The sequence below is a fragment of the Scleropages formosus genome, chromosome 10, assembly GCF_900964775.1.
Source record: "Scleropages formosus chromosome 10, fSclFor1.1, whole genome shotgun sequence".
Lineage (NCBI taxonomy): Eukaryota > Metazoa > Chordata > Actinopteri > Osteoglossiformes > Osteoglossidae > Scleropages > Scleropages formosus.
This window is the reverse complement of record NC_041815.1, coordinates 7308588-7325519: the sequence shown is the minus strand read 5'-3', so window position 1 is coordinate 7325519 and position 16932 is coordinate 7308588. Positions and strand designations below refer to the sequence as shown.

Sequence of the window (16932 nt, the reverse complement as noted above, 5' to 3'; positions counted from 1 at the left end):
TATTAATTTTGTCGTGTTTTATGCTGCTGAGCTGAATATTACACGCAGACGGAGCAAGAAACTGCGGTGCACAGAATTTACTGTCCTTTCAGTAAATTCAACTTTGCGTGCAATGCAGGCAGCAGTGAGCCTTTATGACGACTCCGCTGTAAAAGTTCCACTGCGGCATCTTTATCACCCTTAGTGATGTTTGTGAGTGTCATAGGATGTTCGAGAAGGAGAGAGGATTTCATACTTGGCTAAGCAATGCATCAGAGATGCTGTACCGGATCAAGCTATGATCCTCGCCTCCGCTACAATTGCGAGTGTTTCCATGGTTAAATATAGCCCTGCTTCTGCAGTCTAAAATGCAGATGATTTAGCAAACGGGGAAGCAGATGGATAGTTGCAAGAGACAACCTATAAAAGTACAGTTGATCTGCACCGCACTTCGAAAGAAGGACGTCTTACCTGTATGTCATCAGATGTCAGGTGGGTCTTTGAGTCGCTGGTCTTCTTCTGCGGTGGAGGTGGGGCTGGTTTGTGAGCCGGCGGGAGGTCTGTCCTGTTGAGTCGAGGTGGTGGGGGCGCACAGCACGTTAGCACACAGCGAATGTTTGGCATTCACAGCAAACACATGCTGTAATAGTTTGGTGCTTCTAGGTATTTTTTAAAATTGACCAAGTGGACATATATAATAACGGGCTGCCATTTACAAGTGGCGAATGGCACGGGCAGAGAAGAGGCAGTGTGGAGCGCGACCGTGCCAGCGGGCCGCAAACCCACACAGGAGCAGCAGTGGGCGGGGGGAGCTCGGGTCTGGCTCTCAGCAGCGCCGGAGCCGTTCGCTTGACACTTCCTCCTAGGCGACAGCCTGGGGTGATGGACGTGGCGCTCTGCTGACACACCTCCTCCACCCCCCAATCCCTGCCACTTTGCTGCTGCGCCTCTCTGCCTGGTCACTAATGCACCATTTTCTCCCCGTGCTCAGCCTCCTGTCAGCACACCTAAAGGTCAATAAAGTCTAACAAACACTGAGTGCTTCTTCTCTCTTCCTCCAGATATTCCAAACACTTCCTTATACTATTTGTTTGTACATTTTCATACCACCTTTTTCATGATTATTTCAAGTCAGTGAATATTCTTTATTTTAGACTCTGATAGTGTGATGGGGGAGGTGCAGCGAGTTTGGCTGGGTCTCGCTCTCTGGTGGGTCTGGGGTTCGAGTCCTGCTTGGGGTGCCTTGCGACGGACTGGCGTCCCATCCTGGGTGTGTCCCCTCTCCCTCCAGCCGTGCACCCTGTGTTTCCCGGTTAGGTTCTGGTTTGCCGCGACCCCGCTTGGGACGAGCGGTTGCAGACAGTGTGTGGTGTGATAATAAGAAATATACTGGGGGAAAAAAGAGTTTTAATAGAAATTTGTTTTGGTCCCTTGGTTTTACACATTTGCAGATATTGTACAGATGTATGGCTTTTAACACCAAAACACAGTGAGTAAGTGCGAGGTTTATGATTTTACATGGAAGAATGGAAAAAAAGCCATTTGAAATGCCGACAGCCAAACTAAAAGCGGCTAACCCTAATCTAAACACCTGCGGAGAAAGTGAACATTGAAAATAAAACGTTTGGGGTGGAAGAACACTGAATGTATTGTTCAAAGAAAATCCCAAATAATCACAGCTGAGCAGTGTGAAGCTGTATAATTACAGCTATGAAGAGCCTGCATATGAACAATATTAGTGAGCAGTAACCTGTTCTGGCATGAACCCCTTGTAGATGCGGTGAGGCTGAGTGCATGCCTATTTCCGCTTTGCAGCGATGCGAGTGATGGCCTGTGTCCTTGCCAAGGGGACCTGACTTTTCCGGGCGAGCGGGCCAGGGCTCACACCATGCAAAGACCACGGTCACCATGCAGAAGCATGCATGCAATGGAGTCACGGAAGGATGAAACAAATGAACAGACTGACAAGGATCTTGACAAAGAGTCATCAAACCTCCTGCTGTGGTTAAATGCTGTTAGTGACACAAGTGAGCTGGTGACAGCTGTGTATCCCACGTTCTGCAACCCAGGGGTTAAGTTGCATTTGAGCCGGCGTGCCCTTTATGGAAAGCCATCAAGCTCGGATAAAGAACTTAGCACACTCCTAAAAGCACTCAGTGTGATAAATGAATGAATAAATGAGCTTAGCAATGGAGGTCGTTCCTGTTAGATCAAACACAAGCCCTTGATTTTATCCAATGTTTGTTGTGTAAACATGATGCTATATACTTAGCTGTTCAGCACTTCTCTGGAAATTGAAATGAAAGTAAGAACCCACAACAAAGCACAGGTTCATGCATTGATGTCTTGTTTCTCATGTTGAGTTCTCCAGGGAAAAGGACAACAGGTGTCCACCTAGACTCAGTGAGTATATGGTTTTCTCACCATGGGATTTCTTCCTGAGTCAGGCAAACTGGACCCCATTACAGTTGAACCACTGCTTACTAGACAGAATGGACAAATTGCTGGACTGGCTGAAAAGAACAACTGAAAGAAAAGAAATTATGAAGTATTATAAACCATGCAAGGGGGGTATGGTGGCACAGTGAGTTTGGCCAGCTTCCACTCTCCGGTGAGTCTGGGGTTCAAGTCCTGCTTGGGGTGCCTTGTGACAAACTGGCATCCCGTCCTGGGTGTGTGTCCCCCCCCTCCAGCCTTGAGCCCTGCGTTGCTGGGTTTGGCTCTGGTTCACCGCGACCCCTTTCGGGACAAGCAGTTTCAGACTGTCTGTGTGTATAAATCATGCATTCATTTAATCAGCATGTAGTGCTTTTATGGGGCAAAATTAACCACTACAAGATAAAAATAGACACAGAATTTGAAGTTCCGTTACAGAAAATTCAAGGATAAACTCCAGTAAACTGTAAAGCAGTGTGCGTGACTCAACAGCACTTGCTACTGCCTATTGCCCTGAAAATGGATTCATTCTGCAATTTTTCCCATTTACAATTCTGTGACATAGTCTAGAACATGTACAATTATGGCCACTGCAAGCAGCAGGCATAGCCATGCAGCCATCTCCCTCGACTGATGGCTGGACCTGGTCAAAAGCTCATTAAAGAAAATGAGCACCAGGTGCGGTCTTTTAACACCCATCAAGACTCTTTTAACAGAAAATGCTGGCGGGTGGGTGAGGGTAAAGGAAAGTGACTGTCTTTTTTTTTTTTTTTTAATTTAAATTACATTTCAGCTGAAAGGCTTTTCCCCCCATCTTCTCGTTGTGAATTGTTCTATTATGGGAAAAGACCGAATAAAACCCTTAAGAAAACTGGTTGTCATTGTGTCGTCACTGCCTCCAACCAGGCTACTATGACCTCAAATTCTGGGCAAAGGTAGGAGACTGATGAAAATGCTAGTTTTGTGCAAGTACAGCTAATATTAGGATCTGTAATATTCCCCTGATATGGCTGAAATTTGACAAATTGGAGTCTGAAAAACACAGCTGGCTGCAACCTGGCAAGCATCAATGGGGTGCACCGGAAGCTTGATGCTGAACTAATTTATCAGCAGGCTCAAGGTGCTGTAAGGCAGCATGGCCTCAGACCGTGTGTATTGTGCGCTTAAATAACTGTAACCGTAATAGCAGCAGCCCTGCACGAGGCACCTGGTCCCACCTGATGAGACCTACTGTTGATTGATTGTACCGATTGCTCAATCATTATTTCCCTTCAGCAACCGGCTACAAACTAGACCAGGGCCAGTTTGGCATAGTGGAAAGGGTGTGGGAGTAGAGAATTGGAGGGATAAGTGTATGTGTGTGTGAGCGCGCGCTGTGTTGATATTTCAGAAAAGCAGAGCAGAGCAAAAAAGAACTGTAATCAGACAGCCAGAGATGATGCTAAGGTTAGGCCACTTTTTCAAAAAAAAAACACGTCTCTGTGACCTGGCCTCTTTTTTATGATCTGTGGCCTACAAAACCCCTTTAGACCTCCACAAAAGGATTAGGGCAGTTTAAGATGTGCGTGTGTCTGCAGGTTGGGGATTCTGAGGTGAACTGGAAAGAAAGGAAAAAGAAAGAAATAACATCCCTAATCCCTGGAACTGAAAGGATGGATCGGAAAGAATAGCTTTAGAAAATGACTTACGGGCAACCTGAACACAAACACAGCATCAGGAGGTAACTCAATGGAAGAAACCAACATCATCTTAGTCCTGAATATGGAACGTGAGGCTGAATGTCTGGCGTTTTCTTATTTTCTGTCCAAAGAAGAAAGTAGAATGAGATCCTTCCCGCCAAAAATGTAAATGAGTTCAGAGCTCTGTCTGGGTGTAATGCTCCGAAACCTGTGTTGTGTTCATGGGGCTCACAGCTATCACAAGGCACAGAAATGGCACACTGCTGGTCCAGATACCCCCCCCCCACCCAGTCACCAGCTGGAAGGAGCCCTGCCAGGATTATGGGATCCCAGACTGGTGGAGCGCGAAGCAAGCCAAGGGGTGTTCAAACATGTCTGAACCCTACTGCCACTGCAGATCTGTGCGGTGCAGAGCTATCCTTCCTTTTTCATCCTCTGAAGGTTCAGAGCATCCCACAGGCAGAGTCCTCCCTGGGGCGCAGCCACCTCAGAACGCCGCCGCTGCCCCTTTCTCCACTCCCATCGATTTCCGCTGATCGCAATCTTGTTTGCCAATTTAAATGGTAATGGTACTTTTAATTGCACGGCGCAGGAAGGCGCGACCCGTCTGACGGCGAGGAGCAGATTAACCATGAGCTTCAAAAAGGAACGTGTCTTCTTTTTTAATCAAAGGGTGGACCAGTTTAGACTCACGCAGGTGTAACTGGCACTGACCAAAGGAAATAAAATAGAGGAATCTGCATTTTGCTTCCGAGAGAGAGTAAAAATTGGCAATGCTAAAAAGAACTGTTTTATTAACATTAAATAAAGCAATACTCCACCATAACATTAATTACATGGTATCTGCAATCAGTCTGCTTGGATTAATATTCAATGTAATTACTAAGAATATTAATACCATGTTGCACTGAGGATATGATAGACCAAGTCAAGTACTAATACTGTTTCTTGCTACCTGCTACGAAATACTTTGGAAACAGAATGCAAAACAACCTTGAATGGCTTTTTTTTTGGTTGACAGAGCAATTCAAAAACTTAATCTCCTAATACATATATAATGGTGTTTTCTTGCACTTCTTGCTCCAATAAAACCACATTCTTTCTCCGTTCTCCTTGATTACATATAAATGCATCTTCTGAATGTAATAAATCACAAACTCATTTCAACCTTGGCTTGCAGTGGAGAAATGTCTGACAGCAATGCCTATCACTCCTTTATGGATCTCTTTAAAAGTTCTGCTATGCAATGCTCCAATTAATTACAAAAGTGCCTGTTTTTAATGCAGAAAGTGTCAAACCTCAATTTGCGACGGAGCTGACGACTGGTTTACGGGGCCACCTGAATAACTGTCAGACTTCATGTTGTTTGCCACAAATCCCTACAGGGTTGCTTATCGATACCTGTCAGGACACCCCACAGAAGGCCAAAACAGGCCATGTGTGCAAGCCCATTCAGTTTTCAGAAAAGGATTTACAACCCTCCCCTCACCCACATGCACAAACACTACCATCCCTGTAATCTCCAGAAGGTAATCTGTTACCACCAACATCTGAGAAGGCGTCTTGGAAAGGAAGAGGGTAATAAGCCTGGCAGATGCATTCCTGTCATTGTTCTTGTTTGGCGCTAACAGCTAGGATGCTGTGATAAAAGGAACATGGGTAAACCATTCAACTGGCTCAAGTGCCTCTTTTTGTAGGACAAGGAAGCTTTTTTTCCTGTGATGCGTACTGCTTGGTGTGGTCTCACCTCTGGAGAGCACTGTCACTTGTAGTGGAAGGACATTTTAAATCAGGTACAGGTTTGATTACACACAGGTAGTTGTTTGCTACAGCGGTCTTTGACATCCCACCCCTTCACTAAATGGAAGACATAGTGTAACACTCTCACTTGGCACCTCCAACCCCTCCTCTGAATAATAAACACAGATCAACAAGCTCTTTTGCACAGGCACACATGTTATTATGACTCATCTGACATGTTCATATTTCATCATTCCTTCCCAGGGGTTAATAAAAAAAAAAAAAAAAAAAAAAAATGTTGTTCTGTGATTAACTATTTAGAAAATGAGCTTGACGTTTGTAGAAACAAGTCAAAATGGATGCTGTTCTGGAAGAGGGAGATTTTACTGCCTTACCCAAGTGAAAACACATTTGCACCTGGTAGATAATCTTCGCATAGAGAAGCAATTCAAGACTTAATTAGAAGCTTAATGACATGCAGAATAGCATGACACAGTTGATTTGAAGATGAAATTAAACCTATAAATGCACAATACTTGAGAATTGGATTAAAATTAGACAACACAAAGGTCAGACATACACCTTTTCCAAGCTTGGAACGGTTTTCCCTCAGTGCTCTGCTCCTCATGTACTGTACCTGTTCCATATGATGCTGACGGATGGTACTAAACACTTAAGAACCCCCATATAATATTGACACAACAGTCGCTGACACCTACATATTGTTCTAGATGTTTTGGAGAAAAACATATGCTAAATGAATAAATGTAATGTTTGGATCACATTCATTGCAATGTTTTTTATTTTAAATATTTATTTTTCATTTTTGGTTTTATTTTTTGGATACTGATAGTTACAAGGCAGTCATTAAAAGTATATCACTAATTCTTCTGGATCTGTTTAAAGTTGATCTAATCATTTTAAAAAGTTAATATTTACAATCTGTGTAATAACACTGGAAATGAGGCCCAAAATCAAGTAAAGTATTAAATAAAGACACATGAGACCATGCTCCTAAAAAGAAACATGAAAGCATTTAGCAACAAACAAGGCTATGAAAACTGCTACCAACATAATCCTGGTTTTCAGAGGTTACTGTATGGCAACCTTGTACCATGGGTTTGCACTTGCTGAAAATTTCCAGCCAGCAGCTAAATTCTCATCTAAAATCTGCTTCACAAATGATATTTTATTATGGAAGCAACCTGTCTCCATTCTTTATGGAATGAATTGAAGAAATATGGGAAGTGACTATCCAGTCTATTATGACCAAAATTCTAAATGGGTAGTTTGAGATGTGCTGCCTAGTTCAGCCAACCTGTACAGTCGAGAAAAAGTTGATTCTTTGTTATGCCCATTATGTTCAAAGAGAGCAATACTGGAACACATCCTCAGCAGCTGCCCAACATTCTTGAGTGAGGGCCACTGTTGCTGGCGCCATGGCCAGGTGCTCAAGGCTGTAGCAGAGTCTATTTTTGTGGGAATGCCACACTCCTGGCTGGCAAGGTAGGCCTTGGCATTTGTGAAGAAAGTTAAAAGTATAAAATTAGCATCCAGTGCCAGTTCGTAGATCCTGGTGACAGTGCAAGATTGGAAATTGATGGTTGACATAGAAACGAAACATACTGAGATCCCTGAGGCCATATATTGTGCTGTTGTTGGAAATCTCTAAGGAAGTCACCTTGTTGGAGCTTACAGTTCCTTGGGAAAAATGGATGGATAGTGAAATATGAGGAACTGGAACAGCAGTGCTACTGAAAATGCTGGCAAGTAGGCTGCAGGCAATCTGCTGGAAAGTCTTTGTAAGGGAACTGTATCGTGCTGGGTATCAGAATAATACAGGTCCCATACCCAGTCAGAGGGGGAACGCTATTAAGGTTTTTACAGAGAGAGTGGAAGGGGCGTCTAGATAGCTGTGGATCATAAGAGGTAAGTCATGGGTCCAAGGTAGTGCTACCCGGATGCAGTCTAGGGTCTGATCAACCCTAATCAGGTCAACTGGCCAAGGCTGTCTAATGCGGAAAGGCCTGAAACATCCAGTGAACCCAAGTTACATCACTGAATATGTTTCAAAGTACATTGCAAAATTTGTGATATGAAAAGGGAGCAGCAAAGAAATCGTCAAATCGAGAGCCGCAATCCAGGTAGTAATGCACTTTAGAATACAGACTTGTAACACTGATTGCTAATTCAAATCCACTGCATTATCCTGTGGACAGCTGGCTTCATCCGTAGGAAGTTCTCTAGTGTTGACTTAAACAAGAACTTGCGGTCATGCATTGTAGGTCTAAGGCAACAGTGCAGCTGAAGAGGTCATGAGTATTCGTACACAAACAAGAGTTCACCTCAACTCAACAAAGTTTCCTGAGATATGTCAGGATACCAAGGCTGAATATGAGAAGCATGCTCCATTGCAGTGCATACAAGCACCCAACTTGTCTAAATAAAACAGTGCATTTATGAACCTTGCACGAAGCCTAATCTCTTTTCTCATCTCTTATTCTTCTTGCACGTTGGAAAGAGGAAGTCATCAAGTAAACCACCAGCCTAAGGTATGATCTGCAAAGATAACATCTGGCTTGGCTTCAGTTGCTGGCAAGCTGGCCAATCCAGAATGGAAGGGAAACCCTGCACATCTGGTAATCCATTCCCAAAACAAAATGGGCATTCTCAAACACCGATTTTAGAAAACAAGATCATACTGTGACATAACCAATTAAGTTGAAAAAGGCAACAAACATCTCAGCATGCATGAGACTGAGACACAGATGCATGCAGACTGACATCCATGCATTCCCAAAAATCCTTGACTGGTCCAATGCATAGCAAGCCATGGCACCATACATACAGGGGACCATCAAGGGGATGTGATTGTACTTTCCTTGTGGGGGACTCTGGCTTTTCCTGTGCTTGTGCTTGTGCCACACAACTATCAGCAACAGCAATGCTAGAAGTAGGAGACAAAGGGTGGTAGGGAGTGGGGGTTACATTGGCGGGAAAGTGAGAAAAACATAAATAGTGTGAAAAAGAGAAGGCAGTGAGGGAAATGGAGAAGAAGTGATGGTAATTTTTGTTGTCCCAAATTTCAAAGTGCCAGGATTGTAGATTTCTCCCACATTGTCTCTTTGGTTCTGGTCTGAATAAAATGAAGCATTAGCATGTGCTGAAATGTGCTCATAATAGCTGCAAAGACAAATAGGTTAAGAGCAGTCAATTGTTAATTTCAGTAATGAAATTAAGCCATTGCAAGTTCTTTGATCAATATCTGTATCAGCCACAAAAATCATGCACCTTTAAATAGGTTGCAACAGAACATCTCTTTTAAAAGATTTTATGAAGAATGCACCAACCTGTAACCCCTGATCTTTTGGGTGACATTCAAAGCAAGAAGACACTACAATGCAGTCCTTTTGAATGACAGAATGAGTAATATAACAGAGCACAGGCAGTTGGGTGACCTTGGTGAACATATGTTGTTTGAATTACAGGCACCGCAGTCATGATGGAGGCCAAAGGCTCTTCAGTAACGGGCACAAAAGCTATAATCATTGTATCTTTGTGTTTTGCACCTATGATTCAGAATAGAATATTTTTCAGACCAATTTCGGAAGGACTGTGAGCTTTGTTAAGGAATAATTACAGAGGAAATACCTAGCTTTTAATTGTGCTTTTATCCCCTTGTCTATAGTATGCACTTATCTTTTCACTCTCATTGTGTTTTCATAAGCATTTCATTTTGCAAAATTGCTTTTTTTTAAAAAACTTGATATGCAAAGAAGCCATTTACAATAGGCTATAAAATGTTGCTTTGAAGAAGAAATAAACATTTTAAAGTAATGAAACGCTTTTTGAAAAAAGTTGTGTTTGGAAAAATCACGGTGCTTATTTTTAATACACTTTGATGCAGTACAATAAACTGCACAGAGCATTTATTTATTTTTTTGTCATTTTGTAGTTGTTTATGACTTTTTTGCAACTCCTGATGGAGACACTTTGGAATAATTCCTGGAACAAATTTGCTACAGTATGATGCATTCAATCACAATCAAGCAGTAATCATAATCCAGTATCTTCTGCTACTCCAGTAATCAAGCCAATCAGATAATCAACTCCATGGACTGCAGGAATAAATGCAAAAGTGTCATATTCCTCTAGCAGACGTCTCTTATTATGGTAAACAAGGTGACCCCAAAATAATTCATAAAGGGCGCTATAGCTTATGAAATGGAACACTTTGACAAGTTGGCGCCCTGCTTGACCGCCTATCATGCCAACTTGCTCTAGGAGCATTTAAAGGCTCATGTGGGTGGATGCTGAGCCTATTCTAACCATTCACCATTCTGCTGCTTTGCACCCTAAAAATGTCTCCTTTTTCCAGTTCACTTGCTAAAGGCCTGTCGCAGGTGTGGAAGTACTCACAGGTCATTATCTGTCTCTGTGCGTGTCTTCTGTTGACGCCGGTAGACCATGAACACAGTGACAGCAACACCGATGATGAGTCCAGCAGCTACGACACCCCCCAGGATGCTGATGACTCCCCCAGGGGCCCCCTGGGGCAATGGCTTTTCTGTGAGGGAGAACAGAAAATCGCTGGCTTTTAAACACACTTTTGGCTTCCTCCCCACCCCTTCAGAAAAACAGTGTGTGAAGGTTAACACCTTGTTACAAATCTGCTGTTTTCGACTAGTGTGAGAGGAAAGTCCTCTTGTCAAACATAACTCATCCATACCCCGCATGTGGGTGTCATCTTGAAATTAAAAAGTCAAAAATATCATAGTGTATTTCTGTGTGCATTGATAATGTATACATCAAGTTTGCTTCATGTTCATCATTTCTTAGTCCCCAAAAGGTAGACAAAAGGTAGCTCTTCTGTGCCCAGAAACACCTACCATAGTAATGTCCCTGGACATTGCATGAAAAAAAACTATTGTCAGCAAAACATTTTCATCTTTAAGACTGACAATGCAGTTCAAAAATTAAAGAGTAATCTGCAAAATGACAGAGGTTACCCAGAAATGTAATAAAGCAGCAAGTTTTGTGTGAACTCATCATTTTCGCAACTTAATTTGCTATATTAGTGGTCTGAAGCTATGTATGTATGTACAAAAGAGATTAAGCCGCATTACCGAAGCTCGATTGTGCAGTTTAAATGTGTAGTTCTTCACGTACAATCGGGGACCTGTGTATTTGTCAAAGTGTTTATTCTGTCAGACATGGGAGAAAGAGGATTAATAACCGCAAGTCTCCATAAAAGCAAACAGACTAGATGGTACTTGCAGAGCACACCAATTCTGGCGTAAAATGGGAATACAAAAGAATACCTCTTGCTTTCTATGTGTATAAGGAGTTTACATTATTCCTCCAGTCACACACACACTCTCACACACAAACTTGATTAAACATTTCAACAGAATGAAACGAACCAGCTGTTTTGCTTAAGCGCCATTGTCCTCCAAATCTTGGCCCTTAATTAATATAAATTTCTTTAAGGATATCAGCAGCTGTTGCCGAGCTTTCCTGGCTTTTCTATTCATGGGAGAGCACTGAAGATCCAGGATGCAGAGGACAAACCCGTAATTGTATTACTACCAGCACGTCATGGGAAATCTGCTGCAACTCCCCCAAACACCAGTAGAGGATGATGATGTATGTTATGGAACAATGTGCCCACAACACTGACTTTTTTAATCTCAAACCTCCAGCTCATTTAAAACGGTTTTCATATTCAAGTACCTCCTGGGTAAGAATACTGTTACAAAGTCAGATCTATTATAACTTTGTCTCATGTTCTGTCTGTTTTGCCTTTAATTAGTGGAAAGGCCCGGAACAGAAGCAGTAGTGGTAAAGATATTTTAAGTCAGCAATTCCACAACACAGGCATTTGTTTTATACAAAGAACTGTTGCAATCTACTTCCAAAGTATCATTTGGTTTTTATTGTATGAATGAACAAAGGAGAGGAGGTGCGGTGGTGTAGTGGGTTTGGCCAGGGCCTGCTCTCCGGTGAGTCTGGGGTTCGAGTTCTGCTTGGGGTGCCTTGCGATGGACTGGCGTCCCGTCCTGGGTGTGTCCCCTCCAGCCTTGTGCCCTTTGTTGTCGGGTTAGGCTCTGGCTTGCTGGGACCCTGCTTGGGACAAGCTGTTTCAGACAATGTGTGTATATTGAACAAAGGAAGTCTCCTGGTTTTGTCAGAAACAACTTATTAAAGGAAATGCTAGCATTACATTTTGAAACCTAGGCGTTTAATATATAAAATAAAACAAATGAAATAAAATAAAATAAATGTGGAAAATCCCAGGTCCTGATTCAGAGGCTTCACTGAAATCCAACATAATGGACCAGACAGCAATTCTGTGAAACAAGCGTTGAAAATTGTGCGACTAATGGCATTTTGTGTAGAAAATGGCCTGTTGACGCAAAAGTGCCGGGACAAAAATTTGGCTCGCTGTGTAAGAAAGCCACGATTTTTACTCCAATTTCCACCAATTCTCCCCCTTGCACCCACACAGTCCAACCCCACAGCCCCCCTTCTACAAAACTAATAACACAGCTGCACAATAGCTGCTAAGAGGGCCTGGCTGCAAGGTTGAGCACAATCCTAACAAAAATGAAGCAGTCTGAAAAGGCCATTGAAGTGGATTATATAACATTTTCATTGTTCAGTTCCCTCCTCTGTTATTTTTCCAGGAGAAACCAAGATTTGAACTTAAAAACTTTGGCACGGAACTGCAACCCTCATAAGACCATCATATCAAAAACTGTTGTCACTGGTGTGCCAACGCTTTCATCCAAAACGACTTACCCAGCTTTCAGAGTGACTCTTGGCTAATTTGTACAGATGGAAATTTACTGAAAGTCGATTTCCATGCCAACAGTATGAGAATGCGAGTGCTGGTCTTGGGACTTGAGCCAGAAACCTTCTGGTCTAAACCCATAACCATTGCAACTTCATGCAGATTTTTTAGATGTGCAACATCTACAGCACAAAAGCAAGTCATAGTCAGTGCCTTCATATGTACAGCTTTTCTCTGATTTTTCTCAACTTGTGTGTTTCCATTACCAAAACTAACAGCTTAACAGCTAAACTGAGGCAGTAGAGTGTAGTGTTTAGAGTTTCCAACATTCACATGAAGGACCCAGCTATTAATCCTGCTTCACACTGTAGTAACATAGACAGAGAACTTACATGTCATTTGTTCCAGTAGGACATTATCCAGCTCCATAAAAGTTATCGCAAGCAGCATAATGCTGTAAGTAGCTTTGGAGAAAAGCATCAGCTAAATTAATAAGCAGCTAAATAATAAGCAACGAAATGAAATGCGATGCACCTTCTTTTGCAGATTAATGCTGTTCGGCAGGCCGTCAGCTGCCTCACAAGCAATCGCGATGGAGTAAAATCACTTACCGCACTGGGTACACTTAGATGGAAAGATCATCTTTTAGAGTCCCCTAACAAGTGAGAGGAGATCACGGCCCTGTAACACAGCCACTTATTAATCAAGATGCCGCCTTGGCTGAGGCAGGATTGGTCAATTTGAGGAGAACTCACAAATCTGAGCGCCAGAAACAAAAATCAATACTGTGTATGGATGTCTGTGCCAGAAAATTCAATTAAATCCTGAGAAGGCATTACTGCTCCAGTGATCCGCAAGCCAGCGGTTTAAAATAACTTCCAATGCGACACATCCTTTAGATTTATAGCCAGCAAATTTTAACTGCAGAAAAAAAGGCAAGGCTGTGAAGTTCGGAGCCAACAGGATATCGCACTGTAGCATCCTGGTATCTCTTGATATCTTTTTTACTTCACATTAAAACAAAACATACCAGTATAACACAAACACTTGAGGAAAACATTAAAAGACCAAGAATATATTTAAGAAGGGAAAGCTTGTAAACTTTCAAGAGAACAGAGCTGGAGATGACTTCTTTACTCACAGCATGAGGCGTGAATTATTTATTCCTACAATTCATGAAGAGAGGTTGTCAAGCGCTAAATGACAGGCTGGACTGGAAGAAAAATGAGTTCCCTAAACATAGCTTTCTATGTGTGTCTGCCAGTGACCGAAGCTAGCGCTCCGCTGTAAATAATATTTTCATTTTGATAGTGGCCGTTAATGCAGTTTGAATTATCCCCGCTGGAGTAATTGCCTGTCAGTCCTGTTGCGTCGCAGGGCCTACGGTGCGACGCTGATGCTGTTAGCGCCGATCTCTGTCCGCGGCTGCCCAGCGTGCCCGTGATCAATGGGTTCGTAATGGACCAGCGGCGCCGTGGGTGGTGGGTGCTGGAGGAGGAAGGGGAAATGCGCGAAGCAGAGGAGCTGATCTGTCAGAGACACTAGAAGATATCGCCGGCAAGTCGCAATCCCACCGTTTGTGCATGAGGTCCCATTTGAACTGGGCAAAGCTGCTGCTGCTTTTTTCCAATGCTAGATGCATGCAAGGTGCCAACCCACAGGGACCACTCACATGATTTCCAAGGCAAGTCAAGGGAGGAAAAAAGGTGGGTTGCCAGGTCCATCCTCTGCTTGTTGGGGGAGGCAAACACAAGAAGAAAAACAGGGCCGCTGGACACCCCAAGCAGGACTCAAACCCCAGACTTGCCACACAGAAAGACACTGGCAAAACCCGCTGCGCCACCACACCCCCCACAATGCTGGATACATTGCATTAAACTACTTACAGTTTGGGGTGCAGTGGCGCAGTGGGTTGGGCCACGGTTCTGTTTTCCGGTGGGACTGGGGTTCAAGTCCCGCTTGGGGTGCCTTGCGATGGACTGGCGTCCCGTCCTGGGTGTGTCCCCTCCGGCCTTACGCCCTGTGTTGCCGGGTAGGCTCCGGTTCCCCGTGACCCCGTATGGGGCAAGCGGTTCTGAAAATGTGTGTGTGTGTGTGTGTGTGTGTGTGTGTGTACTTACAGTTTATCTAGTCCTCCACACATAAAAGCAATGTAGCCGTCAACTCACACATTGAAAGCAGTTCAGTCAGCAATTCAGCTGGAACACATCTTTGGACTGTGAGAGGAAACCCATATGAACATGGGGAGAAACATCCACACAGAGTGGGCTGGATATGAAGCCCTGTCTGACTGACAGCTCAGGTGTGGTTACTCAGCATCTCTAATTTTTCTAAAGTTAAGACAAGCAAAATTTTTGCATGTACCATGGTATTACTAACAGTATGCACTATATGACATGTGATGAATGGTATGATTTATTTTTTAGAAAATTAAAACACGTGAGTATGTCTGTGCAGACAATATACCCCTTGAATACTTTAGCTAATGACAGTATACGCATTTCCAAACATTTGCCGCAAAATCACAAATTATTTTTCAGGGTTGTCAGAAAATGAGAAGATGCTGTGACGGAAAATCACTTGCATGAATTCCAAATTGACTGAAACCTAATAAAGCGCAGTCTATCCAGCTCCAGTCAATACCACATTTGTATTCCCCACAGGTCTATTTACTCGTATTCATAATTGAATTCTTTTGAATTTCCATTTTTGCTTCTGTAGTAGAATTTAAACAGATTTTTAATTGAAGGTAGAAAAATAACAGTCACACAGTAACACTGCGGTGCCATAGGCCTCACGAGCGCTACATGTCATGGCTGTATTTTTTTGAAGCCGCACCATAGCCCTCCATTAGTTTATTTTATTTTTTTGGGCCCTCGGTTTCAATTATCCCTGCTTTGGAAAGTGAGGAATGCTTTTCAAGGCTGGGAACACAGAAGGCCACATCTCGCAGTACCCGTCCCAGCTTGGCGGAATTATGGTCCCATTAGATGGTGACCCTGTAACCTGCACACAGCGCTCAATGGCTGGGCGTTCTCTCGCAGAGGCTCTGTTCCGAGACAGCTGTGGGCTCCATCTTCCACATGACAGAAGGCAAACACCCAAAGAGCTGCATGCCTGGCCAAACGAACACTGAAGGACGCCGTGTTCAAGAACATTGCAGACCATGCGTGTATGTCACCAAGTCATCGGAGCTTCCATTAGCCTCTCAGTTTGTGAGCAGACCAATAAGTAAGTCCCGGGAGAATGGATGTGCAGCTTAAAATTTAGTTATGGCATATATTTAGAGAGGTAATGCAGAGGGAACCGTGGGAATCATCGCGAACAATAGAAAGCACACGGAGCAGTATGACTGAAGAGTCTTTGTTTGCCCACTTCTTGACTAACAACACGTGTAGCTGCTTGCTCACAGGGACAACTGCATAATCCGTTCACAGATGGCAACGTTGATATCTTTAAGCATTTATATATTTGCATACCAAGCAATATCAACAGCAGTGTTCAAGATCTGAGTATTGGAGTGTCAGTACACAGTGATTCTAAAGCTTTTCTCCATACAAAATGAATGACTGTATTATGAAGCATGAAGATAACAATAACCCTGACTGATACGATTGTCTGACTGCAATAGAAGCAATTGATCTGGAAAGAGAAATATCCAACCTTCTGTTGAAAAATCAATGGTAAAAATAAATCCTTATTGGACTAAGCCAGTCTCAACCAGGGGAAAGTGGTAATTAACTACAAGCCTTTAATTTATTCTTGATTTATGTTTTTACATGGTAGATGTTACGTGATGATTATCGGCTGCTAGTGACACATGGTTCAGCAGCATGAATACCATGATATTTAGTGCCATAACATAGCAATACCACAGCTTTTGTGAAACGGTGGAATATACCCTTTGCATTGATTATCGCAATATCATCATGTGGTTTAGATGTTAACTGGACAGGGCGTTGGCTGCTCCAGCACCCAAAAGTCTTTCTCAGTCTGGCACATGGTGGCACAGCACTCAATAAGATTGTAAACAGGTTTACTTCGCACACAGTCTAGCATTGCTGCCACCATGCTGGCACTATGTTGGCACAGTTTGTCAAATGACAGCTTGCTGGGCACCACTCACGAGGCAATTATGATCCACCCATTACACAGAAGCACCTACGGTGGACCAAAACTGGCTGTGTCTAACGGTATTGACTCCCCTTCCTATGTCCAGGGATGTTTTTCTGTTCACAAAAACAGAGAATCTTGGGCACGGACATTTGGTTCTACATTCACTTGTCTCCTGACGTGGTCTCCCCC

The 16932-nt window shown here is 43.2% G+C and overlaps 1 protein-coding gene across 1 annotated transcript in view; it reads right to left on the bottom strand.

Moving 5' to 3' along the window:
• The window catches only part of nectin1b (nectin cell adhesion molecule 1b), a 142344-nt gene that overhangs the window by 14254 nt on the left and 111158 nt on the right, over window positions 1-16932 (bottom strand). The window contains exons 6-7 of the mRNA XM_029255695.1: window positions 10254-10401; window positions 451-544 (exon numbers count right to left, since the gene is read on the bottom strand). Coding sequence (XP_029111528.1) covers window positions 451-544; window positions 10254-10401 — 242 coding nt within the window. The remainder of the gene's footprint in view (window positions 1-450; window positions 545-10253; window positions 10402-16932) is intronic.